The sequence below is a fragment of the Pleurodeles waltl genome, chromosome 2_2 (genome assembly GCF_031143425.1).
Source record: "Pleurodeles waltl isolate 20211129_DDA chromosome 2_2, aPleWal1.hap1.20221129, whole genome shotgun sequence".
Classification (NCBI taxonomy): Eukaryota; Metazoa; Chordata; class Amphibia; order Caudata; family Salamandridae; genus Pleurodeles; species Pleurodeles waltl.
The window spans coordinates 1,200,156,278-1,200,182,861 of record NC_090439.1 but is presented as its reverse complement, the minus strand read 5'-3'; the positions used below and the strand labels follow the sequence as shown (position 1 = coordinate 1,200,182,861).

The 26,584-nt window shown below is 46.4% G+C and overlaps 1 protein-coding gene across 1 annotated transcript in view; it reads left to right on the top strand.

Annotated features, from left to right (window-relative positions):
• The window catches only part of LOC138279442 (vomeronasal type-2 receptor 26-like), a 344,592-nt gene that overhangs the window by 189,708 nt on the left and 128,300 nt on the right, over positions 1-26,584 (top strand). The window contains exons 5-6 of the mRNA XM_069219404.1: positions 12,663-12,899; positions 14,230-14,353. Coding sequence (XP_069075505.1) covers positions 12,663-12,899; positions 14,230-14,353 — 361 coding nt within the window. The remainder of the gene's footprint in view (positions 1-12,662; positions 12,900-14,229; positions 14,354-26,584) is intronic.

Genomic DNA, 26,584 nt, shown 5'->3' with positions numbered 1-26,584 from the left:
CAAAGGCAGTGGGCTGCTATATTGTGGTGATCTTTCAGTGGAAAGGGTAGGGATAGTGTAGGAGGCTGGACTGGGTTGTAGTGAGTACCAAGGGGTACTTGCACCTTGCACCAGGCCCAGTTATCCCTTATTAGTGTATAGGGTGTCTAGCAGCTTAGGCTGATAGATAATGGTAGCTTAGCAGAGCAGCTTAGGCTGAACTAGGAGACGTGTGAAGCTACTACAGTACCACTTAGTGTCATATGCACAATATCATAAGAAAACACAATACACAGTTATACTAAAAATAAAGGTACTTTATTTTTATGACAATATGCCAAAGTATCTTAGAGTGTACCCTCAGTGAGAGGATAGGAAATATACACAAGATATATATACACAATAGCAAAAATATGCAGTATAGTCTTAGAAAACAGTGCAAACAATGTATAGTTACAATAGGATGCAATGGGGAAACATAGGGATAGGGGCAACACAAACCATATACTCCAGAAGTGGAATGCGAACCACGAATGGACCCCAAACCTATGTGACCTTGTAGAGGGTCGCTGGGACTATTAGAAAATAGTGAGAGTTAGAAAAATAACCCTCCCCAAGACCATGAAAAGTGAGTGCAAAGTGCACTAAAGTTCCCCTAAGGACAAAATAGTCGTGTTAGAGGGAAAATGCAAGGAAAACACAAATCAGCAATGCAACAACGATGGATTCCTGTCTGAGGGTACCTGTGGAACAAGGGGACCAAGTCCAAAAGTCACAAGCAGCTCGGAGATGGGCAGATGCCCAAGAAATGCCAGCGGTTGGTGCAAAGAAGCTCTTACTAGGCTGAAGAACTGTGAATACTGCAAGAACGACAAGGGCTAGAGACTTCCCCTTTGGAGGATGGATCCCCCACGCCTTGGAGAGTCGTGCAGAAGTATTTTCCTGCCGGATGGACGCCAACAAGCCTTGCTACACGCAAATCGTGCGTTTGGCGTTTTTGGACGCTGCTGGGGCCCAGGAGGGACCAGGAGGTCGCACATTGGACCTGCAGAGAGAGGGGACGTCGAGCCAGACAAAGAGCCCTCACTGAAGCAGGTAGCATCCGGAGAAGTGCCAGAAACAGGCACTACGAGGATGCGTGAAACGGTGCTCGACGAAGTTGCACAAAGGAGTCCCACGTCGCCGGAGACCAACTTAGAAAGTCGTGCAATGCAGGTTAGAGTGCCGTGGACCCAGGCTTGGCTGTGCACGAAGGATTTCCGCCGGAAGTGCACAGGTGCCGGAGTAGCATGCAAAGTCGCGGTTCCCAGCAATCCAGCCCAGCGAGGTGAGGCAAGGACTTACCTCCACCAAACTTGGGCTGAAGAGTCACTGGACTGTGGGGGTCACTTGGACGGTGTCGCTGGATTCGAGGGACCTCGCTCGTCGTGCTGAGAGGAGACCCAAGGGACCGGTAATGCAGCTTTTTGGTGCCTGCGGTTGCAGGGGGAAGATTCCGTCGACCCACGGGAGATTTCTTCGGAGCTTCTGGTGCAGAGAGGAGGCAGACTACCCCCACAGCATGCACAAGCAGGAAAACAGTCGAGAAGGCGGCAGGATCAGCGTTACAGAGTTGCAGTAGTCGTCTTTGCTACTATGTTGCAGGTTTGCAGGCTTCCAGCGCGGTCAGCGGTCGATTCCTTATCAGAAGGTGAAGAGGGAGATGCAGAGGAACTCGGCTGAGCTCATGCATTCGTTATCTAAAGTTTCCCCAGAGACAGAGACCCTAAATAGCCAGAAAAGAGGGTTTGGCTACCTAGGAGAGAGGAAAGGCTACTAACACCTGAAGGAGCCTATCACAAGGAGTCTCTGACGTCACCTGGTGGCACTGGCCACTCAGAGCAGTCCAGTGTGCCAGCAGCACCTCTGTTTCCAAGATGGCAGAGGTCTGGAGCACACTGGAGGAGCTCTGGACACCTCCCAGGGGAGGTGCAGGTCAGGGGAGTGGTCACTCCCCTTTCCTTTGTCCAGTTTCGCGCCAGAGCAGGGGCTAAGGGGTCCCTGAACCGGTGTAGACTGGCTTATGCAGAATTGGGCACATCTGTGCCCAACAAAGCATTTCCAGAGGCTGGGGGAGGCTACTCCTCCCCTGCCTTCACACCATTTTCCAAAGGGAGAGGGTGTCACACCCTCTCTCAGAGGAAGTTCTTTGTTCTGCCATCCTGGGCCAGGCCTGGCTGGACCCCAGGAGGGCAGCTGCCTGTCTGAGGGGTTGGCAGCAGCAGCAGCTGCAGAGAAACCCCAGGAAGGGCAGTTTGGCAGTACCAGGGTCTGTGCTACAGACCACTGGGATCATGGAATTGTACCAACAATGCCAGGATGGCATAGAGGGGGCAATTCCATGATCATAGACATGTTACATGGCCATATTCGGAGTTACCATGGTGAAGCTACATATAGGTAGTGACCTATATGTAGTGCACGCGTGTAATGGTGTCCCCGCACTCACAAAGTTCAGTGAATTGGCTCTGAACAATGTGGGGGCACCTTGGCTAGTGCCAGGGTGCCCTCACACTAAGTAACTTTGCACCTAACCTTTACCAGGTAAAGGTTAGACATATAGGTGACTTATAAGTTACTTAAGTGCAGTGTAAAATGGCTGTGAAATAACGTGGACGTTATTTCACTCAGGCTGCAGTGGCAGGCCTGTGTAAGATTTGTCAGAGCTCCCTATGGGTGGCAAAAGAAATGCTGCAGCCCATAGGGATCTCCTGGAACCCCAATACCCTGGGTACCTCAGTACCATATACTAGGGAATTATAAGGGTGTTCCAGTAAGCCAATGTAAATTGGTAAAAATGGTCACTAGCCTGTCAGTGACAATTTGGAAAGAAATGAGAGAGCATAACCACTGAGGTTCTGATTAGCAGAGCCTCAGTGAGACAGTTAGTCACTACACAGGTAACACATTCAGACACACTTATGAACACTGGGGCCCTGGGTTACCAGGGTCCCAGTGACACATACAACTAAAACAACATATATACAGTGAAAGATGGGGGTAACATGCCAGGCAAGATGGTACTTTCCTACAGATAGGCTCCTTACTGTTGGAGAAAGTGATGCTAACAATTTTGCAGTTTTGAAGGATGCACTCTTGGATGGATTTGGCTTAACCACTGAACAATACAGGATTAAGTTCAGAGACACCAGTCCTCACAAGACTGGACAGACTTTGTAGACTGTTCAGTGAAGGCCTTGGAGGAGTGGTTACATGGCAGTCGAGTTTCTGACTATGAAAGCCAGTATCATCTTATTCTGAGAGAGCATATTCTGAATAACTGTGTGTCTGACTTGTTACACCAATATCTAGTGGACTCAGATCTGACCTCTCCCCAAGAATTGGGAAAGAAGGCAGACAAATGGGTCAGAACAAGAGTGAACAGAAAAATTCATACGGGGGTGACAAGGATGGCAAGAAGAAGGATGGTAAGTCTTCTGACAAGAGTGGGGACAAAAGTAAAAATGAGTTCTCATCAGGCCCACACAAATCCTCTGGTGGGGGTGGTGGGTCCAAATCCTCTTCCAATAATCAACCTAAAGAGCCTTGGTGTTATTTGTGTAAAGTCAAAGGCCATTGGACAACTGATGCCAGTTCTCCAAAGAAAAACACCAAACCTCCCACTACCACAACCCCTACTGCAAATTCTAGTGCCCCTAGTTATAGCAGTGGTGGTGGGAGAAAACCTACTAATAGCCAATCCAAGGGAGTAGCTGGGCTCACTATTGGTAATGTAGTTGGGGTTGGTCTTGTTAGGGAGACCACAGAGGCTGTGTTAGTCTCCGAAGTTGCCATTGATTTGGCCACCTTGGTTGCTTGTCCCCTTAATATGGATAAGTACAAGCAACTTCCCCTAATAAATGGTGTTGAGGTTCAGGCCTACAGGGACACAGGTGCCAGTGTTACCATGGTGATAGAGAAATTGGTGCACCCTGAACAACACCTACTTGGTCAGCAGTACCAAGTGACTCTTAGCCACCCCATGGCTGTTGTGGATCTCAACTGTGGGGGGGGGGGTGTTACTGGTCCAAAGAAAGTTGTGGTTGCTTCAGATTTACCTGTAGACTGTCTACTAGGAAATGCTTTAGAGACATCAGCTTGGGCAGAAGTGGAGTGGGAGGCTCATGCAGCAATGCTGGGCATTCCTGGGCATATTTTTGCTTTGGCAAGGGCTCAGGCCAAAAAGCAAAAAGGACAGGGTAACTTGGATCCTGGAACAATTGACCAACTGCTCCCTAAAGCTAGGGGTAGCAAGGGTAAATCCCTACCCACTATCCCTCCCTATACAGAGGATTCTCCTTCTGAGGAAGAAGAATTTCCTCCCTGTGCAGAACCTTCACCAGATGAACTGGCAGCAGACACTGCTGAGCTTTTGGGTGGAGGGGGGCCGGCCAGGGAAGAGCTGAGTGTGGCACAGCAAACCTGTCCCACATTAGAGGGTATCAGACAGCAAGCTGTCAAGCAGCAAAATGGGGATGTCAGTGACTCACATAGAGTTTACTGGGAGGACAACCTCTTGTACACAGAGGCAAGGGACCCAAAACCTGGAGCAGCCAGGAGACTGGCCATTCCCCTGCAGTACAGAGAGTTCCTCCTAACTCTTGCACATGACATTTCTTTGGCTGGGCATTTGGGCCAGATCAAAACATGGGAGAGACTTGTCCCCCTGTTTCACTGGCCTAGGATGTCAGAGGACACTAAAGATTTTTGCAAGTCTTGTGTGACCTGCCAAGCAAGTGGCAAGACTGGTGGCACTCCAAAGGCTCCCCTTATTCCACTACCTGTGCTTTGGGTGCCATTTCAAAGGGTAGGGGTTGACATAGTTGGTCCCCTTGACCCTCCTACTGTTTCAGGCAATAGGTTTATCTTGGTGGTTGTGGAGCATGCTACAAGATATCCTGAAGCAATTCCTCTAAGGACAATTACAGCTCCTGCAGTGGCAAAGGCCCTCCTGGGAATCTTTTCCAGGGTGGGTTTCCCTAAAGCGGTTGTATAAGACAGGGGTAGCAACTTCATGTCTGCATACTTGAAAGCAATGTGGAAGGAGTGTGGTGTTACCTACAAGTTCACCACTCCTTATCACCCACAGACTGATGGACTGGTAGAGAGGTTTAATAAAACTCTCAAAGGTATGATAATGGGACTCCATGAAAAACTCAGATGGGATGTCCTGTTACCTTGCCTCCTTTTTGCTTACAGGGAGGTACCCCAGAAAGGAGTGGGCTTCAGCCCATTTGAACTCCTCTTTGGACACCCTGTAAGAGGTCCATTCACTCTTGAGAAGTAGGGTTGGGAACAACCTTTAAAAGCTCCCAAACAGGACATCGTGGACTATGTACTCGGCCTAAGATCCAGAATGGCTGAATACATGAAAAAGGCCAGTAAAAACCTTCAGGCCAGCCAGGAGCTGCGAAAGCAATGGCATGACCAGAAGGCTGTTCTGATCCAGTACCAACCAGGACAGAAGGTGTGGGTATTGGAGCCTGTGGCCCCAGGAGCACTCCAGGACAAATGGAGTGGACCCCATCTAATTGTTGAGAAAAAGGGTGAGGTTACCTATCTGGTAGACCTGGGCACTGCCAGGCTTCCCCATAGGGTGATTCATCTCAACCACCTAAGTCCCTACTATGACAGGGCTGATCTCACCCTGCTCATGGCAACAGATGACGGACAGGAAGAAGAGAGTGATCCTCTCCCCGATCTCTTTTCCACTACTGAAACTGATGCTTTAGTGGAGGGAGTAGTTTTGGCAGATTGTCTGACTGCAGAACAGAAAGACAACTGCATAAATCTCCTTGGACAATTTTCAATTGTGCCAGGTACAACATCCTGATGTGAACACACAATTGATACTGGTGACAGCCTGCCTGTCAAGAGTAAGATTTATAGTCAGCCTGACCATGTCAGGGACTGCATAAAACAAGAGGTGCAGAAAATGCTTGATCTGGGAGTGATTGAACCTTCTGAAAGCCCATGGGCGAGTCCTGTGGTGCTTGTACCAAAGCCTCACTCAAAAGATGGAAAAAGGGAGATGAGGTTTTATGTAGACTACAGAGGTCTCAATCAGGTAACAAAAACTGATGCTCACCCTATACCCAGGGCAAATGAGCTCATTGATACACTGGCATCTGCCAAGTATCTTAGCACCTTTGATTTGACTGCAGGGTATTGGTAGATCAAATTGGCTGAGGATGCTAAACCCAAAACTGCATTTTCAACTATAGGAGGGCACTACCAATTTACAGTGATGCCCTTTGGTTTGAAAAATGCACCTGCCACTTTTCAGAGGTTGGTGAACACAGTCCTGCAAGGTTTGGAGACTTTTAGTGCAGCATATCTAGATGATATTGCTGTCTTTATCTCCACCTGGGATGAGCACCTGGTCCACCTTTGGAAAGTTTTAGAGGCCCTGCAAAAGGCAGGCCTCACTATCAAGGCCTCAAAGTATCAGATAGGGCAGGGAAAGGTGGTTTATCTGGGACACCTGGTAGGTGGAGAACAGATTGCACCACTGCAGGGGGAAATCCAGACAATCATGGATTGGGTTCCCCCTACAACTCTTAGGCCTCACAGGGTATTACAGGAGATTAAATAAGAACTATGGCTCCATAGCAGCCCTCTTAATGATCTCACAAGTAAGAAAATGACTAAAAAGGTATTATGGACAGCTAGCTGTCAGAAAGGTTTTGAGGAGCTCAAACAGGCCATGTGCACTGCACCTGTCCTAAAGAGCCCATGTTACTCCAAAAAATGCATTGTTCAAACTGATGCATCTGAATTAGGGGTAGGGGCAGTCTTACCACAACTGAATTCTGAGGACCAGGATCAACCAGTTGCTTTTATCAGCAGAAGGTTGACCCCTAGAGAAAAGCATTGGTCTGCCATAGAGAGGGAGGCCTTTGCTGTGGTCTGGGCACTGAAAAAGTTGAGGCCATACCTGTTTGGCACTCACTTTATTGTTCAGACAGACCACAAACCTCTACTTTGGCTAAAACAAAAGAAAAGTGAAAACCCTAAATTGTTGAGGTGGTCCATATCTCTACAGGGAATGGACTATACAATGGAGCACTCCAATGCAGATGGACTCTCCAGATATTTCCACTTAAACAATGAAGACTCATCAGGTCATGGCTAGTGTTATTGTCCTTCATTTGGGGGGGGTTGTGTAGGAAAGTACCAACTTGCCTGGCATGTTACCCCCATATTTCACTGTATATATGTTGTTTTAGTCTATGTGTCACTGGGACCCTGCCAGGCAGGGCCCCAGTGCTCATAAGTGTGCCCTGTATGTGTTCCCTGTGTGATGCTTAACTGTCTCACTGAGGCTCTGCTAACCAGAACCTCAGTGGTTATGTTCTCTCTGCTTTCCAAATTTGTCACTTCAGGCTAGTGACTAAATTTACCAATTCACATTGGCATACCGGTACACCCATATAGTTCCCTTGTATATGGTACTGAGCTACCTAGGGTATTGGGGTTCCAGGAGATCCCTATGGGCTGCAGCATTTCTTTTGCCACCCATGGGGACCTCAGCCAATTCTTACACAGGACTGCCACTGCAGCCTGAGTGAAATAACGTGTACGTTTATTTCACAGCCATTTTACACTGCACTTAAGTAACTTATAAGTCACCTATATGTCTAACCCTCACTTGGTGAAGGTTAGGTGCAAAGTTACTTAATGTGTGGGCACCCTGGCACTTGCCAAGGTGCCCCTACATTGTTCAGGGAAAATTACCCAGACTTTGTGAGTGCGGGGACACCATTACATGCATGCACTACATATAGGTCAATACCTATATGTAGCCTCACAATGGTAACTCCAAACATGGCCATATAACATGTCTAGGATCATGGAATTGTATTGGGGGGACAATTCCATGCATCCCCGGGTCTCCAGCATAGAGCCCGGGTACTGCCAAACTAAATTTCCGGGGTCTCCGCTGCAGCTACCGCTGTTGCCAAACCCTCAGATTGGTTTCTGTCCCCCTGGGGCCCGGGCAGTCTGGTCCAAGGAAGTCAGAACAAAGGATTTCCTCTGAGAGAGGGTGTTACACCCTATCCCTTTAGAAATAGGTGTAAAGGGCCTTGGAGGAGTAGCCTCTCCTGGCCTCTGGAAATGCTTTGAAGGGCACAGATGGTGCCCTCCTTGCATAAGCCAGTCAGCACCAGTTAAGAGATCCCCCCAGCCCTGCTCTGGCACGAAACTGGACAAAGGAAAGGGGAGTGACCGCTCCCCTGACCAGCACCTCCCAGGGAAGGTGCCCAGAGTTCCTCCAATGTGTCCCAGACTCTTGCCATTTTGGAAGCAGAGGTGTGATGGCACAATGGACAGCTCTGAGTGGCCATTGCCAGCAGGTGATGTCAGAGACCCCTCCTGATAGATGCTTACCTGTCTCTGTAGCCAATCCTCCTCTGAGGGCTATTTAGGGTCTGTCCTGTGGGCATCTCATCAGATAACGAATGCAAGAGCTCACCAGAGTTCCTCTGCACTTCCCTCTTCGACTTCTGCCAAGGATCGACCGCTGACTGCTCCAGGACACCTGCATACCCGCGACAAAGTAGCAAGAAGACTACCAGCAACATTGTAGAGCCTCATCCCCTCCGGCTTTCTCAACTGTTTCCAGGTGGTGCATGCTCTGAGGGCTGTCTGCTTTCACCCTGCACTGGAAGCCAAGAAGAAATCTCCTGTGGGGCAACGGAATCTTCCCCCTGGCCAACGCATGCACCAAACTTCTGCATCACCAGTCCTCTGGGTCCCCTCTCATCCTGACGAGCGTGGTCCCTGGACCACAGGAGCTGGGTCCAAGTGTCTTCAACGGTCCAGTGGCACTTCTGTCCAAATTTGGTGGAGGTAAGTCCTTGCCTCCCCACGCCTGACAGTAATCCTTTGTACTACGTGAACTGCAGCTGCTCGGGCTTCTGTGCACTTTAGCAAGACTTCCTTTGTGCTTACCCAGGTCCCCAGCACTCCGTCCTGCATTTCCCAACTCGCTGAGTTGGACTCCGACGTCGTGGGACCCTCTTTTCTGGCTCTGAGTTGACTGTTGTCCTCAAATCTTCTAAGTGCCTGTTCAGGTGCTTCTGCGGGTGCTGCCTGCTTCTGCGTGGGCTCTCTGTGTTGCTGAGCGCCCCCTCTGTCTCCTCTTCAAAGGTGCGACCTCCTGATTCTTCCTGGGCCCAGGCAGCACCCAAAATTCTCTACTGTGACTCTTGCAGCTAGCAAGGCTTGTCCAAAGCCTAAGCTGCTCTGCTATAGCTACCTCTATCAGCCTAAGCTGCTAGAACACCTCTAATCTACTAATAAGGGATAACTGGACCTGGCACAAGGTGTAAGTACCACAAGGTACCCACTATAAGCCAGACCAGCCTCATACAACATGGACTAGCCATTGGCCTTTAGTTTATTCACAAATAAAATGTATAGACACAGTAAACATGTGCTTTGTTTTGGACATTTTAGTCCTGCCATTATTTTTCACCTAATTTGATGTTCATTGATACTTTGGGATGTTTGACTACAGTAGTGCTTGTTTCACCATGATTGATAATTCATTTGATGTTGTGGACATGATCCTACCTTGGACCCAGTGCTGAAGTCACCCAGGGCAACGGGAAAGTTAAATTGATGGATTTGTGGGATGAATTCCAATTGGGTCTGAGATTGCCTTGGGTGATATTTCATAAGGTAAGGGGGTTCAGCTTGGCTTGGCCAATGTCAACATCATTTAGGTTTCAGTTCTACCTATGATGTAGGTTGGGCTTGTGTATAATGTGTGCAAGCTAGGGATTTGTTTATACAGACTTGGAGGGTGTTTTTGTTATCATACCTTTGTAGACATTTTAATGAACATGTGCCCATATTCTTGTGTGTACCTTATGCCTACTTTATTTACACGTGTTACAAATGTTGTTACTGCTGTATCCGCCACTAACACATTGCACACATATGGATGGCACTTGGTATTGTTTGTCCCTGAAATACTTCCACCCACAGGGCCTATGTACATAGGTACATATATGTTTTGAGGTTTGTGTAAAGTGGATTGTGGCGCCAGGGCCCCAACCTTTCGGGGGCCCCCAGGTGGAGGCATACCTATTCTGCAGAGAATCTTTACTTTGTGACTTTCGGATGTTTCTCACACTGGTTATTTCAAATCCCATTTCTCTAACATTACATGTAAATGTGGTTGATATGTGAGAGTCCATTTACACAGATTGGGCAAAGAAGGTGTGTGTCAGCTTCAGGAAACATCCATATAGATGCATATTTGATATCACAACAGGACCTAGCATCTGAGCAATGTGAGGGTGTTACAGAGATCAATAGGTGTGTATTTGATGAGGATGTGCTGTTGTGTAACTCAATTTGATGCACACATCTCTGTCCTTGATTTCTGAGATGTGCACAAATGTTTTTGTGGAATGTGCCTGCACAGTGTCAGTGACCTGACCAAAGAGGGCATCATGGAGCTATCATCGGATCTTACATTGAGTACAATTCCAGACAGGGGCCCACAATATTTGTTTGGTCCAGGGACCACAAACACCTTTTAAGGTTATTGGCAGGTCCTTAGTTTGCTGAGGAGTCGATGGGAATGAGCATGAGTTTAACTTACCGCTGGTTGCGTACATGATGGTGTCCATTTAGGAAGGAACATCAGTGGCAAGAAGTGTATGATTGGCTCCATTGTGGGTCAGGATGTATGTACCTGACTACAGGTAAGTTTCAGGCTTATATCCCTCCCTTTACACCAGTTCAGATGCAGTGGTTGGACCCTGACAATTACATCGGCGGAAAGGCATTTCGTGATTGGGCCGGTGGTAACACTGGAGGTCTGCCCTCTGAAAGATGCATTGGCCTATCCTGTACCCACGATGGTCAAGTTTTCCTGGTGGTGGTGGCGGGCCTGTGGGACTGCGGGAGTCTTTCATCTGTGTAACCGCACGCATCGTAATAGGGTGGGCAGACCACCAACGGTGCAACGATGATTCCAACGCCACCTCGTAGGTGGTACCAAGACTTCCAAACTCATAATCAGACCCTAAATCTTTAGTTCATATGTTAACCAATAATTTCTCCCAAACTTCTTGGTAACAAACTGGACCTTAAAATTATTTCATTTGAGTTGGAGAAAATGTGCTCTGCAACGAAAAGGCTTGATTACAAGTTGCACAAAACTGGGGTAATGGTAAAATCCCATGTGCCTGAAGAAAGGGGAATCATTGCACCAGACCATTTTTTCTTGTTATAAATACATTAAGAATTCAGAATTCAGTGGGGGTTTAATGCATATGTTTGCCATCTTTTCAGAGCAGGCGATAAACATATTCAGTGACCTGTGGGTGGGACTGGAAGTTGAGTTGGGGGCTGAAATGGAGATAGAAAGATGTTTCCTGGTGGGGGCATTGGATGCTCCCACAGTCACAAAAAGGGGAAATGAGAGTTAGGTGCTCCTGGAGCTAAAGCCTCATGTATTTTCCATACAAAATTCAAGGCTGGAAATGGGGTATGGTTCTCCCACATCAAAAAAAGCCTGGCGTGGAAAAATCTAACCACCCTAATTCATGCAGTGTTTTGGACCAGATGTATGAAGCAATTTTTCTGGATGCCCATCGGGCCGTTTGGGATTGATAAAATGCTTTAGGCATGTACCAACAAGATATTGCTAGTCCATAACCTATTACCGACTCGTAAAATGGGGTTTGCGACTAGCTATTAGGAAGGGGTGTGCCAAGTGCGTTCCTTCCTTATAGCAAGTTGGTAGTAAGCCATTTGCAAACAGGAAGGGGACCCGACGGGACCACTTCCCCTTTGCGAATGGGGGTGCAAACATTTTTTAAGAGCAGACAGTGGTCCTGTGGACCTCTGCCTGCTTTTAAAAAAATGAGATAAATCTTTTCATTTTTCTTTATGTTCTGCATCCCATTTTCCTTTAAGGAAAATGGGATGCATTACAAAAAAAAACCCATTCCTTTATTTAAAAGCAATCACTGACATGGTGGTCTGATGACCCCAGCAGGCCACCATCCCTGTGATTGTGGCCATTCCCAAATGGGTCGCATATTGTGACCTTCCTCATGAATAATAATGAGGGAGGTGTCTTGCGACCCATTTGGAAATTGCAAACAATATTAAATACTCTGTTGTACATAGCAGCTTGTGATTTACTAATAGCGAATCACGAAAATATACTGTTAAAAAATCGCAAACCTTAACCTACATGCATCTGGCTTTTAGTTCTATGTGAAAATCTTGCTCAGAGTGACTTAGAATATGGCCAAAAGAATGAAACCATCAACATGTAGTTAGGTTTTTGCATCTATGTTTTGGAATGGGAATTATGCATTCTTAATGAATATTGTTTGATGTCTGGACATAAATTAATTCCTTGATCTAAGGATGCTGCGATGAGGGAGTCTTGCAAAGATGTGACAAAGAGTCTGTTTACAATTTTTAGGAGTGCCTTTCTCACAGTCTCAGTTAGGTGTAAATTATTAGTAACTATACAACTTGGGTATGTTCTAGAATTCGCACCTGAATGTCGTTGTCATCCTTTATTTTGGTCTCAATTATTTAAAAAAATTGGATGCCACACTGTTAGACCTGAATGTGACCTACTGATCTTGTGTTTTGTGTTTCAGGTGAACAGGTTTCTCCAGAAGATATATTTTAAGACTTCTTCTGGGCATGACATTGTTTTCGATGACAAAGGGCAAGTACCAGCAAAGTATGACATTCTAAACTGGGCTTTCAACCGCTTATATGTCATGGAAGTTGTTAAGGTTGGACATTTAGATCTCACAGCACAACCAGGGCAACAACTTATCATCAATGAGAGCGCCATTACGTGGCATGTTAGTGGTGACCAGAAGAATCAGGTCAGTCTAATGTTCTTCAGACACTCAACTAATGACAGTAAGGTGGGACCAACTTCAACTATTTTAACTTAAAATCAACTGTTCCATCCTGTCAGAAGCACCACTTTTAAAGTTTAATCTGAGCAAAAAGCTGCGGAACACACACTGCTAAGCACGTTCTGTCTAGGCACTCAGGAGCATATTTATGATCCTAGTTGTGTCTCACTTCTACCACACAGTGTAATGCAAGTGTGACACAACTTAAACTAGAGATTTATGAAGCCATGCATGGCCACTCTGCATGGCCATGAGTGACTCCATTAATCTGAAGTAGGGCAACAGAGCTCAAATCACTGGGTTGCCTTACTCTGCCCTAAGAAGGCGTTCCATGGTGGATGAATGAGTGTTCCTTCACAACTCCAGTGGTTAATGACATATTCCTTGATTTACCAGAAGTGGGAGATCAGGGAATGCACCAAAAAGATACAACTTCTCAGGGGAGACGTAACTTGGAGAAGTATTTATTTTTCTCCTCTTTCTATGTGTGCTGCATTCATCACAATGGTGACAGATATCCCGTCCACCAGAATCGAAACTCCATGTTATCTCCTAGGATTCTGATTTCAGCAGTTGGGATATCTGTCACCATTGCGACAGAGGAACCCGGCCGCCAAGTTTTAAATCAGGCCCTTAGTTGTTGCATCAGTCATAAGAGAGTCTCTGGGCAGCTTGCCTTGGCTTTTGATTAGGCAAGAATTGAGTTCACTCTCACGTTATGAACGTATATACACCTTACCCTTGCAGGCCCTTTCTTGATGCAAATGTCTAAAAAGGATTCCTCACTGTGTGAAAATTAACATAGTAAAGTCAGAACCCTGTTAGCACAATCGTATACCGTCCACATTGCATGCCTTTTCTTTTCTTATAAGTGTCTTGTTAAACCTAGTATAGTCAAAACAAAATCACATTCAAGAATTTGTGTTTAGCTTCCTTACAATGAGAAATTAAATTAAAATTTGATTTATAACATATGCATTGCTGGATAGAACACATTTTAAATATTAGCATGTTTTACCCCACACAGCACATTTTTAATCAATGCATATCCGAGGTTTCAGCCAAACAATTAATATTAAATTGATGACTCTCAATGATGTCCAAATGTGCCAAATCTTTGTAAAGCATACTAAAATCAATAAAAAAATCATGTAAACTAAAATTAATATTTTACAATGTTGTGACTAAGCAAATGAGTAGAAACAGACATTAGTGCTTGTGGTGAAGGATGCATGGTGGGCTACCACTGTACAAATTAAGCACAGTTTCTCCTTGATTCTACTTCACTTCACAGGCTCCTCGCTCGGTCTGCAGTGAGAGCTGCCTCCCAGGGTCCCGCAGAGCTCCAAGAGGAGGGAAGCCTGTCTGCTGCTTTTACTGTGTGCCCTGTGCCGATGGACAGTTTTCCAACAGGACCGGTATGTGAAAAACTGGCTTCCTAAAGCCTCACATTAGATAGATGTTAAATACTGGGAAACTTGTTCTGGATGTCAGAAGGTGAATGGTGCCTGCATCATAAAACCACCAATAAGATGAGATAAAAAAACAAAACGCTTAATATAGTATGCTCAATGTAACATCTGTTGCCTGCATTTTTTCCTTGTAGACACGAAGTTATTTTACACATAATCTAATATCACTTATAGAAATAGTATCATAATATCATAATATAAGTAATATCACTTATAATATAAGTAATATCACATATAGTAACATAAGTATTATTACTTATAGTAATAGTATCATAATATAAGTAATATCACATATAGTAATAGTGTCATAATATCAGAAACATCACATATAGTATTTGTATCACAATATAATTAATATCACATTATAGTAACGGTATCATTATATAAGTAATATCATGTAAAGTAATAATATCATAATATGAGTAACATCTGCTCCCTGCATTTATTCTTTGTAAACATACAGTTATTTTACACACAATCAAATATCTCTTATAGTAACAGTGTAATAATATAAGAAATATCACAATTAGTAACACTACGATGATATCAGTGATGACAGATATAGGCGGTCATTCTGACTGCCGCCGCCCGCCATGCGGTCACCGCCAAATGGCCGCTCCGCGGTCAGAAGACCGCGGATGCCATTCTGGCTTTCCCGCTGGGCCGGCGGGCGCCCGCCAAAGGAGCACCCGCCGGCCCAGCGGGAAAGGCCCTGCAACAATGAAGCCGGCTCCGAATGGAGCCGGCGGAGTTGCAGGGGTGCGACGGGTGCAGTTGCACCCGTCGCGATTTTCACTGTCTGCTAAGCAGACAGTGAAAATCATGGTGGGGCCCTGTTAGGGGGCCCCTGCACTGCCCATGCCAGTGGCATGGGCAGTGCAGGGGCCCCCAGGGGCCCCACGACACCCGTTCCCGCCATCCTGTTCCTGGCGGTAAAAACTGCCACAAACAGGATGGCGGGAAGGGGGTCGGAATCTCCATGGCGGCGCTGCTTGCAGCGCCGCCATGGAGATTCAGCCCAGCAAGGGGAAAACCGGCGGGAAACCGCCGGATCCCTTTTTCTGACCGCGGCTTTACCGCCGCGGTCAGAATGGGCTGGGAAGCACCGCCAGCCTGTTGGTGGTGCTTCCGTCATTTTAGCCCTGGCGGTCGCCGACCGCCAGGGTTAGAATGACCCCCATAGTAATAGTATCATAATATAAGTGATATCACTTATAGTAATTGTATCATAATATAAGTATTATCACCTATAGTAATGGTATCATAATTTAAGTAATATCACTTATAGTAATAGTATCATAATATAAGTAATATCACTTATAGTAATGGTATCATAATATAGTTTATATCACATATAGTAATAGTGTCATAATATGAGTAATATCACTTATAGTAACAGTATCATAATATAAGTATTATCACCTATAGTTATGGTATCATAATTTAAGTAATATCACTTATAGTAATAGCATCATAATATAAGTAATATCATTTATAGTAATGGTATCATAATATAGGTAATATCACATATAGTAATAGTGTCATAATATAAGTAATATCACTCATAGTAACAGTATCATAATATAATTAATATCACATATAGTAATTGTATAATAAAATAAGTAATATCGCTTATAGTAATGGTATCATGATGTAAGTAATATCACATATAGTAATATTGTCATAATATAAGTAATATCACTGGTAGTAACAGTATCATAATATAATTAATATCACATTTAGTAATTGTATCATAAAATAAGTAATATCACTTATACAAATGGTATCAGAATATAAGTAATATCACTTATAGTAATGGTATCATAATATAAGTAATATTACTTCTAGTAATAGTATCATAATATAGGTAATATCACTTATATTAATGGTATCATAATATAAGTAAAATCACTTATAGTAACGGTATCATAATATAAGTAACATCACTTATAGTAACAGTAACATAATATAAGTGATAGTAACGGTACCATAATATAAGTAATATCACTTATAGTAACTATATCATAAAATAAGTAACATCACTTATAATACCGGTATCATAATATAAGTAATTTCACATAGTAATGATGGAAATAATAGAAGAAATATCACTTATAGTAACAGTATCATAATATAAGTAATCTTTACAAATTATAGAGTGATACGAAAAAAGCAATACAACATGAAGCATGTGTGAGAAAGTAGCCTCTTTCTTGCATGGTTACCCCAATTCTTGGCCTGTTTTTGACTGTGTCTACTGGGATCCTGCTAATCAGGACCCCAGTAGTTATGCTCTCTCCATTTAAATTTGGTTGTTGGATACTGCTAACACTGTATTCCTCTCATAACTGGAATACTGGTGCTCCCTTATAAATCCACAGTATATGCTACCTGGGTACCTAGGGCTTTAGGGTTCCAGGGGATCCCTATGGGCTGCAGAATTTCTTTTGCCACCCATAGGGAGCCCATACAAAGGCTTCTACAGGACTGCCATTGCAGCTTGAATGAAATGGTGCATGCACCCTTTCACTGCCATTTACACTGCACCAGGTCACTTATAAGCCACCTATATGTCAGGCCTTCCAACCTTGAAGGCACGATGCAGAGTACCTGTGTGTGAGGGCACCCCTGCACTAGCAGAGGTGCCCCCCACGTTGTCCAGGACCATTTTCCCAGACTTCGTGAGTGTGGGAACGCCATTTTACGTGTGAACTGGACATAGGTCTCTACCTATGTACAGCTTCACAATGGTAACTCTGAACATGGCCATGGTTGGTGTCAAACATGTTGGAATCATACCCCAAGGCCTTTGTAAGCATTGGGTTTATGATTCCATGCACTCATGGGCTCCTTAGACGACCCCCAGTACTGCCATTATAGCCTTCTGAGGTTTTCCAGGCAGCCCCAGTTGCTGCCACATCACAGATAGATTTCTGACCTCCTGTTGCTCAAGCAGCTTGACTCCAGGAAGCCAGAACAAAAGCATTTCCTTTGGGAGAGGTGTGTTACACCCTCTCCTTCGTAAATAGGTGTTACAGGCATGGGAGGGGTGGCTTCCCATAGCCTGTGGAAAAGCTTTGAAGGGTCCAGATGGTGCCCTCCTTGCATAATCCAGTCTACACTGGTTCAGGGACCCCAGTCCCTCATCTGGCATGAAAAAGGACAAAGGAAAGGGAAGTGACCAATCCCATGTCCATCATCACCCTAGGGGTGGGACTCAGAGCTCCTCCAGAGTGTGTCTGGATTTTGCCATCTTGATTCCAAGTTGGCAGGGCACTCTGGGAGCATCTGAATGGCCAGTGCCAGCAGGTGAAGTCACAGCCCTCCCCTGATAGGTGCTTACCTGTGGAGCTGATCAATCACCCTTTCATGGCTATTTCTGGTCTCTCTCTTGGGTTATTCTTCAGATTAGGATTGCAAGACTCCAGCAGGAATCATCTGCATCCTTTACTTCACCTTCCTACCAACAGAACTGCATCTGGACCCTCGAGGAACTCTACAAACTGCAACAATGAAGCAAAGATGACTTCTGCAACATTGTAACTTCAGCTCTTGCCTGCAACTGCAACTGTTTCCAGGTTGTGCATCCTCAGAAGACTGCTTGTCTTCAGCCTGCATCAGAAGAACTAAGTAATCTCCCTTGAAGTAAAGGAGTCACTTCCCTACTTCAGCAGTGTAGGAAAATACCATCTTGCCTGGCATGTTGTAGGAGGCTGGACTGGCTTGTAGTGAGTACCAAGGGGTACTTACACCTTGCACCAGGCCCAGGTATCCCTTATTAGTGTATAGGGTGTCTAGCAGCTTAGGCTGATAGATAATGGTAGCTTAGCAGAGCAGCTTAGGCTGAACTAGGACACGAGTGAAGCTCCTACAGTACCACTAGTGTCACTTGCACAATATCATAAGAAAACACATTACACAGATATACTAAAAATAAAGGTACTTTATTTTTATGACATAATGCCAAAGTATCTCAGTGAGTACCCTCAGTATGAGGATAGCAAATATACACAAGATATATGTACACAATACCAAAAATATGCAGTATACCAATAGAAAACAGTGCAAACAATGTATAGTTACAATAGGATGCAATGGGGGCACATAGGGATAGTGGTAACACAAACCATATACTCAAAAAGTGGAATGCGAACCACGAATGGACCCCAAACCTATGTGACCTTGTAGAGGGTCGCTGGGACTGTAAGAAAACAGTGAGGGTTAGAAAAATAGCCCACCCCAAGACCCTGAAAAGTGAGTGCAAAGTGCACTAAAGTTCCCCAAAGAGCACAGAAGTCGTGATAGGGGAATTCTGCAGGAAAGACCAACACCAGCAATGCAACAACGATGGATTTCCAGACTAGAGTACCTGTGGAACAAGGGGACCAAGTCCAAAAGTCACGATCAAGTCGAGAGTGGGCAGATGCCCAGGAAATGCCAGCTGTGGGTGCAAAGAACCTGCCACTGGACAGTAGAAGCTGAGGATTCTGCAAGAACAGCAAGGGCTAGAAACTACCCCTTTGGAGGATGGATGTCCCACTTCGTGAAGAGGCGTGCAGAAGTGTTTTCCTGTGGAAAAACTGTAAACAAGCCTTGCGAGCTGCAAAGCTCGCAATTGGGGTTTTTGGATGCTGCTGTGGCCCAGGGGGGACCAGGATGTCACCAATTGTGTCAGGGGACAGAGGGGGCACCCAGCAGGACAAGGGGCCCTCTCAGAAGCAAGCAGCACCCGGAGAAGTGCCAGAACAGGCACTACAAAGTGGAGTGAAATGGTGCTCACCCGAAGTTGCACAAGAGTCCCACGCCACCGGGGGACAACTCAGGAGGTCGTGCAATGCAGGTTAGAGTGCCGTGGACCCAGGCTTGGCTGTGCACAAAGGAAATCCTGGAAAAGTGCACAGGAGCCGGAGTAGCTGCAAAACACGAGGTTCCAAGCAAAGCAGTCTGGCGTGGGGGGTGCTCCACCAAACTTGGACTGAAGAGTCACTGGACTGTGGGAGTCACTTGGACAGAGTTGCTGGATTCAAGGGACCTCGCTCGTCGTGCTGAGAGGAGACCCAGAGGACCAGTGATGCAGTTCTTTGGTGCCTGCGGTTGCAGGGGGAAGATTCAGTCGACCCACTGGAGATTTCTTCGGAGCTTCTAGTGCAGAGAGGAGGCAGACTACCCCCACAGCATGCACCACCAGGAAAACAGTCGAGAAGGCAGCAGGATCAGCGTTACAGTGTCGCAGTAGTCGTCTTTGCTACTTTGTTGCAGTTTTGCAGGCTTCCAGCGCGGTCAGCAGTCGATTCCTTGGCAGAAGGTGAAAAGAGAGATGCAGAGGAACTCTGATGAGCTCTTGCATTCGTTATCTAAGGAATTCCCCAAAGCAGAGACCCTAAATAACCAGAAAAGAGGGTTTGGCTACTTAGGAGAGAGGATAGGCTAGCAACACCTGAAGGAGCCTATCAGAAGGAGTCTCTGACGTCACCTGCTGGCCCTGGCCACTCAGTGCAGTCCAGTGTGCCAGCAGCACCTCTGTTTCCAAGATGGCAGAGGTCTGGAGCACACTGGAGGAGCTTTGGGCACCTCCCAGGGGAGGTGCAGGTCAGGGGAGTGGTCACTCCCCTTTCCTTCGTCCAGTTTCACGCCAAAGCAGGGCTGAGGGGTACCTGAACTGGTGTAGACTGGCTTATGCAGAAATGGGCACCATCTGTGCCCATGAAAGCATTTCCAGAGGCTGGGGGAGGCTACTCTTCCCCAGCCTTAACACCTTTTTCCAAAGGGAGAGGGTGTAACACCCTCTCTCTGAGGAAGTCCTTTGTTCTGCCTTCCTGGGCCAAGCCTGGCTGGACCCCAGGAGGGCAGAAACCTATCTGAGGGGTTGGCAGCAGCAGCAGCACCAGATGCAGTGAAACCCCTGAAAAGGCAGTTTGGCAGTACCCGGGTCTGTGCTAGAGACCCGTGGGATCATGGGATTTTGCCAACAATACCAGGATAGCATTGAGGGAGCAATTCCATGATCTTAGAAATGTTACATGGCCATATTCGGAGTTACCATTGTGAAGCTACACATAGGTAGTGACCTATGTGTAGTGCACGAGTGTAATGGTGTACCCGCACTCACAAAGTCCGTAGAATTTGCCCTGAACTATGTGGGGGCACCTTGGCTAGTGCCAGGGTGCCCACACACTAAGTAACTTTGCACCTAACCTTTACCAGGTAAAGGTTAGACATATAGGTGACTTATAAGTTACTTAAGTGCGGTGGTAAACGGCTGTGAAATAATGTGGACATTATTTCACTCAGGATGCAGTGACAGGCCTGTGTAAGAATTGCCAGAGCTCCCTATGGGTGGCAAAAGAAATGCTGCAGCCCATAGGGATCTCCTGGAACCCCAATACCCTGGGTACCTCAGTACCATATACTAGGGAATTATAAGGGTGTTCCAGTATGCCAATGTAAATTGGTGAAATTGGTCACTAGCCTGTTAGTGACAATTTGGAAAGAAATGAGAGAGCATAACCACTGAGGTTCTGGATAGCAGAGCCTCAGTGAGACAGTTAGTCATAACACAGGTAACACATACAGGGCACACTTATGAGCACTAGGGCCCTGGCTGGCAGGGTCCCAGTGACACATACAACTAAAACAACATATATACAGTGAATAATGGGGGTAACATGCCAGACAAGATGGTACTTTCCTACACAACCCCCCCCCCAAACGAAGGACAATAAGACTAGCCATGACCTGATGAGTCTTCATTGTCTAAGTGGAAATATCTGGAGAGTCCATCTGCATTGGAGTGGGTACTCCCAGGTCTATGTTCCACTGTATAGTCCATTCCCTGTAGGGATATGGACCACCTCAACAATTTAGGATTTTCACCTTTCATTTTTTTTAGCCAAAGTAGAGGTTTGTGGTCTGTCTGAACAATGAAGTGAGTGCCAAACAGGTATGGCCTCAAATTCTTCAGTGCCCAGACCACAGCAAAGGCTTCCCTCTCTATGGCAGACCAACGCTTTTCTCTAGGGGTCAACCTCCTGCTGCTAAAAGCAACAGGTTGATCCTGGCCCTCAGAATTAAGTTGTGATAGGACTGCCCCTACTCCTAATTCAGATGCATCAGTCTGGACATAGATTTTTTTAGAGTAACAAGGGCTTTTCAGGACAGGTGCAGAGCACATGGCCTGCTTCAGCTCCTCAAAAGCTTTCTGACAGCTCGCTGTCCATAATACCTTTTTAGGCATTTTCTTTGAAGTGAGGTCATTAAGAGGGGCTGCCATGGAGCCATAGTTCTTTATGAACCTCCTGTAGTACCCAGTGAGGCCTAAAAAGGCTCTCACCTGAGTCTGAGTAGTAGGGGGAACCAAATCTATAATAGTTTGGATTTTCCCCTGAAGTGGTGCAATCTGTTCTCCACCTACCAGGTGTCCCAGATAAACCACCTTTCCCTGCCCTATCTGGCACTTTGAAGCCTTGATAGTGAGGCCTGCCTTTTGCAGGGCCTCCAAAACTTTCCATAGGTGGACCAGGTGATCATCCCAGCTGGAGCTAAAGACAGCTATATCATCTAGATATGCTGCACTAAAAGCTTCCAGCCCTTGCAGGACTGTATTCACCAACTTTTGAAAAGTGGCAGGTGCATTTTTCAATCCAAAAGGCATTACTGTGAATTGGTAATGGCCTCCAATGGTTGAAAATGTAGTTTTTGCTTTTGCATCTTCTGATAATTTGATCTGCCAATACCCTGCAGTCAAATCAAAAGTGCTTAGATACTTGGCAGATGCCAGTGTATCTATTAGCTCATCTTCCCTGGGTATAGGGTGAGCATCAGTTTTGGTTACCTGGTTGAGACCTCTATAGTCTACACAAAACCGCATTTCCTTCTTTCCATCCTTGGAATGAGGTTTTGGTACAAGTACCACAGGAGAGGCCCATGGACTTACAGAGTGCTCAACCACTCCCAGTTAAAGCATTTTCTGCACCTCTTGCTTTATGCAGTCTCTAACATGGTCAGGCTGCCTATAGATCTTACTTTTTGACAGGCAAGCTGTCTCCAGTATCTATAGTGTGCTAACACCAAGAAGTGGTGCCTGGCACAGTAGAGAAGAGTTCAGAAAACTGACCCAGGAGATTTATGCAGTGGTCTTTCTGCTCAGCAGTAAGACAATCTGCTAGTACTACCCCTTCCACTAGAGCATCTTGTTCTGTGGAAGAGAAGAGATCAGGGAGAGGGTCACTCTCTGTAGGAGGCTGGACTGGCTTGTAGTGAGTACCAAGGGGTACTTACACCTTGCACCAGGCCCAGGTATCCCTTATTAGTGTATAGGGTGTCTAGCAGCTTAGGCTGATAGATAATGGTAGCTTAGCAGAGCAGCTTAGGCTGAACTAGGAGACGTGTGAAGCTACTACAGTACCACAAATGCCATATGCACAATATCATAAGAAAACACAATACACAGTTATACTAAAAATAAAGGTACTTTATTTTTATGACAATATGCCAAAAGTATCTCAGTGAGTACCCTCAGTATGAGGATAAGAAATATACACAAGATATATGTACACAATACCAAAAATATGCAGTATAGTCTCAGAAAACAGTGCAAACAGTGTAAAATTACAATAGGATGCAATGGAAGCACATAGGAATAGGGACAACACAAACCATAGACTCCAAAAGTGGAATGCGAATCACAAATGGACCCCAAACCTATGTGACCTTGTAGAGGGACACTGGGACTATTAGAAAATACTAAGGGTTAGAAAATTACCCCACCCCAAGACCCTGAAAAGTGAGTGTAAAGTGCACTAAAGTTCCCCCAAAGACACAGAAGTCGTGATAGAGGAATAATGCAAGAAAGACACAACCAAGCAATGCAACAACAATGGATTTCCAGTCGAGGGTACCTGTGGAACAAGGGGACTGAGTCCAAAAGTCACAAGCAAGTCGGAGATGGGCAGATGCCCAAGAAATGCCAGCTGTTGGTGCAAAGAAGCTTCTACTGGACTGAAGAAGCTGAGGATTCTGCACAAACGACAAGGGCTAGAGACTTCCCCTTTGGAGGATGGATCACCCACGCCGTGGAGAGTAGTGCAGAAGTGTTTGACTGCCGGATGGACGCCAACAAGCCTTGCTAGCTGCAAGTCGTGCAGTTAACGTGTTTGGATGCTGCTGTGGCCCAGGATGGACCAGGATATCGCCAATTTTGTCTGGGGACAGAGGGGACGCCGACCAAGACAAGGAGCCCTCTCAAAAGTAGGCAGCACCCGCTGAAGTGCCTGAACAGGCACTACGAAGAAAAGTGAAACGGTGCTCGCCTGAAGTTACACAAAGGAGTCCCACGTCGCCGGAGACCAACTTAGAAAGTCGTGCAATGCAGGTTAGAGTGCCGTGGACCCAGGCTTGGATGTGCACAAAGGATTTCCACCGGAAGTGCATGGGAGCCGGAGAAGTTGCAAAAGTCGCGGTTACCAACAATGCAGTCTGGCGTGGGGAGGCAAGGACTTACCTCCACCAAACTTGGACTGAAGAGTCACTGGACCGTGGGGGTCACTTGGACAGTCTTGCTGGATTCGAGGGACCTCGCTCGTCGTCGTGAGAGGAGACCCAAGGGACCGGTGATGCAGCTTTTTGGTGCCTGCGGTAGCAGGGGGAAGATTCCGTCGACCCACGGGAGATTTCTTCGCAGCTTCTGATGCAGAGAGGAGGCAGACTACCCCCACAGGATGCACCACCAAGAAAAACAGTCGAGAAGGCAGCAGGAGCGGCGTTACAAGGTTGCAGTAGTCATCTTAGCTACTTTGTTGCAGTTTTGCAGGCTTCCAGCGCGGTCAGCAGTCGATTTCTTGGCAGAAGGTGAAGAGAGAGATGCAGAGGAACTCTGATGAGCTCTTGCATTCGTTATCTGAGGAATCCCCAAAGAAAGAGACCCTAAATAGCCAGAAAAGAGGGTTTGGCTACTTAGGAGAGAGGACAGGCTAGCAACACCTGAAGGAGCCTATCAGAAGGAGTCTCTGACGTCACCTGCCTGGACTGGCCACTCAGAGCAGTCCAGTGTGCCAGCAGCACCTCTGTTTCCAAGATGGCAGAGGTCTGGGGCACACTGGAGGAGCTCTGGGCACCTCCCAGGGGAGGTGCAGGTCAGGGGAGTGGTCACTCCCCTTTCCTTTATCCAGTTTCGCGCCCAGGCAGGGCTGAGGGGTCCCTGAACCGGTGTAAACTGGCTTATGCAGAAATGGGCACAACTGTGCCCAAGAAAGCATTTCCAGAGGCTGGGGGAGGCTACTCCTCCCCTGCCTTCACACCATTTTCCAAAGGGAGAGGGTGTAACACCCCCTCTCTGAGGAAGTCCTTTTTTCTGCCATCCTGGGCCAGGCCTGGCTGGACCGCAGGAGGGCAGAAGCCTGTCTGTGGGGTTGGCAGCAGCAGCAGCTGCAGTGTAACCCCTGAAAAGGCAGTTTGGCAGTGCCAGGGTCTGTGCTACAGACCACTGGGAGCATGGAATTGTCCCAACTATGCCAGGATGGTATAGAGGGGGCAATTCCATGATCTTAGACATGTTACATGGCCATATTCGGAGTTTCCATTGTGAAGCTACACATAGGTAGTGACCTATGTGTAGTGCACGCATATAATGGTGTCTCCAGCACTCACAAAGTCGGGGAATTTGCCCTGAACAATGTGGGGGCACCTTGGCTAGTGCCATGGTGCCCACACACTAAGTAACTTTGCACCTAACCTTTACCAGGTAAAGGATAGACATATAGGTGACTTATAAGTTACTTAAGTGCAGTGAAAATGGCAGTGAAATAATGTGTGCATTATTTCACTCAGGCTGCAGTGACTGGCCTGTGTAAGAATTGTCAGAGCTCCCTATGGGTGGCAAAAGAAATGCTGCAGCCCATAGGGATCTCCTGGAACCCCAATACCCTGGGTACCTCAGTACCATATACTAGGGAATTATAAGGGTGTTCCAGTAAGCCAATGTGAATTGGTAAAATTGGTCACTAGCCTGTTAGTGACAATTTAAAAGTAATGAGAGAGCATACCCACTGAGGTTCTGGTTAGCAGAGCCTCAGTGAGACAGTTAGGCACCACACAGGGAACACATACATGCACACTTATGAGCACTGGGGCCCTGTGTGACAGGGTCCCAGTGACACATACATATAGGCCACAAACCTATGAGCACTGGGGTCCTGACCAGCAGGGTCCCAGTGACACATAACAAACATACTGAAAACATAGGGTTTTCACTATGAGCACTGGGCCCTGGCTATCAGGATCCCAGTGAGACAGTGAAAACAGTGAAAAACACCCTGACATACACTCACAAACAGGCCAAAAGTGGGGGTAACAAGGCTAGAAAGAGGCTACTTTCTCACACAACCCCCCCCAAACGAAGGACAATAAGGCTAACCTTGGCCAGTTGAGACTTTATTGTCTAAGTGGTGATAAGTAGAGAGTAGCTCTGCAATAGACTGGTTACTCCCTTTATCATCCACTATATGGTTACTTCCCTGTGGGGATGTAAACCACCCTGTTTGAAGTTTTTTAGCGAAGCAACAATGTGAAGATGTATTTTCAGAGTTTCTATCAGTAAGTTTTAGTTTAGAGCAGTGGGAATTGTCCACTGAACCTATTTGTAGTGATGGAAATGCCAGACAGGGATGCTGTCTCAGAAAAGCCATAGCTGGGCAAAAACTTTGTCCATATGGCTGGAAGAGAGAACAGGGATGCTGTTTCTCTTGAGTTGGAGCAGGGCAGGGATGCTGTCCTATGAGCTCCACACTAGGGCAGGGATGCTGTCCTAAGTGTTGTGAGGCAGTGCAGGGTTTCTGCACTAACGTTCCTCTGGGAGGGTTGGAGGGATGCTCCATGTTAACTAAAATGGTGCTCTTTTTCTCACCAATGTTAGTTATCCCACAGAGAGGTACTTCCACCTCAGGGAGTCTAGCTTTGCCAGCTGATGATTCCCTTGGAACAGGTGCCACCCCAGGAGAGGTTTCTCCCACCACAGGAATGGTATCCTGAATGGTAGGGTGGTTAGGGGATACTGTGATACCTTTTTACCTGTTGATGGAGAGGGATCCTGAGTTTTCAGGCCTTCTCTCCTTTGCTTTTTCATTTCAGTAGAAATGAGAGGGAACTATTCCTCAGGGATGCCCAGCATGGCTGCATGGGCAT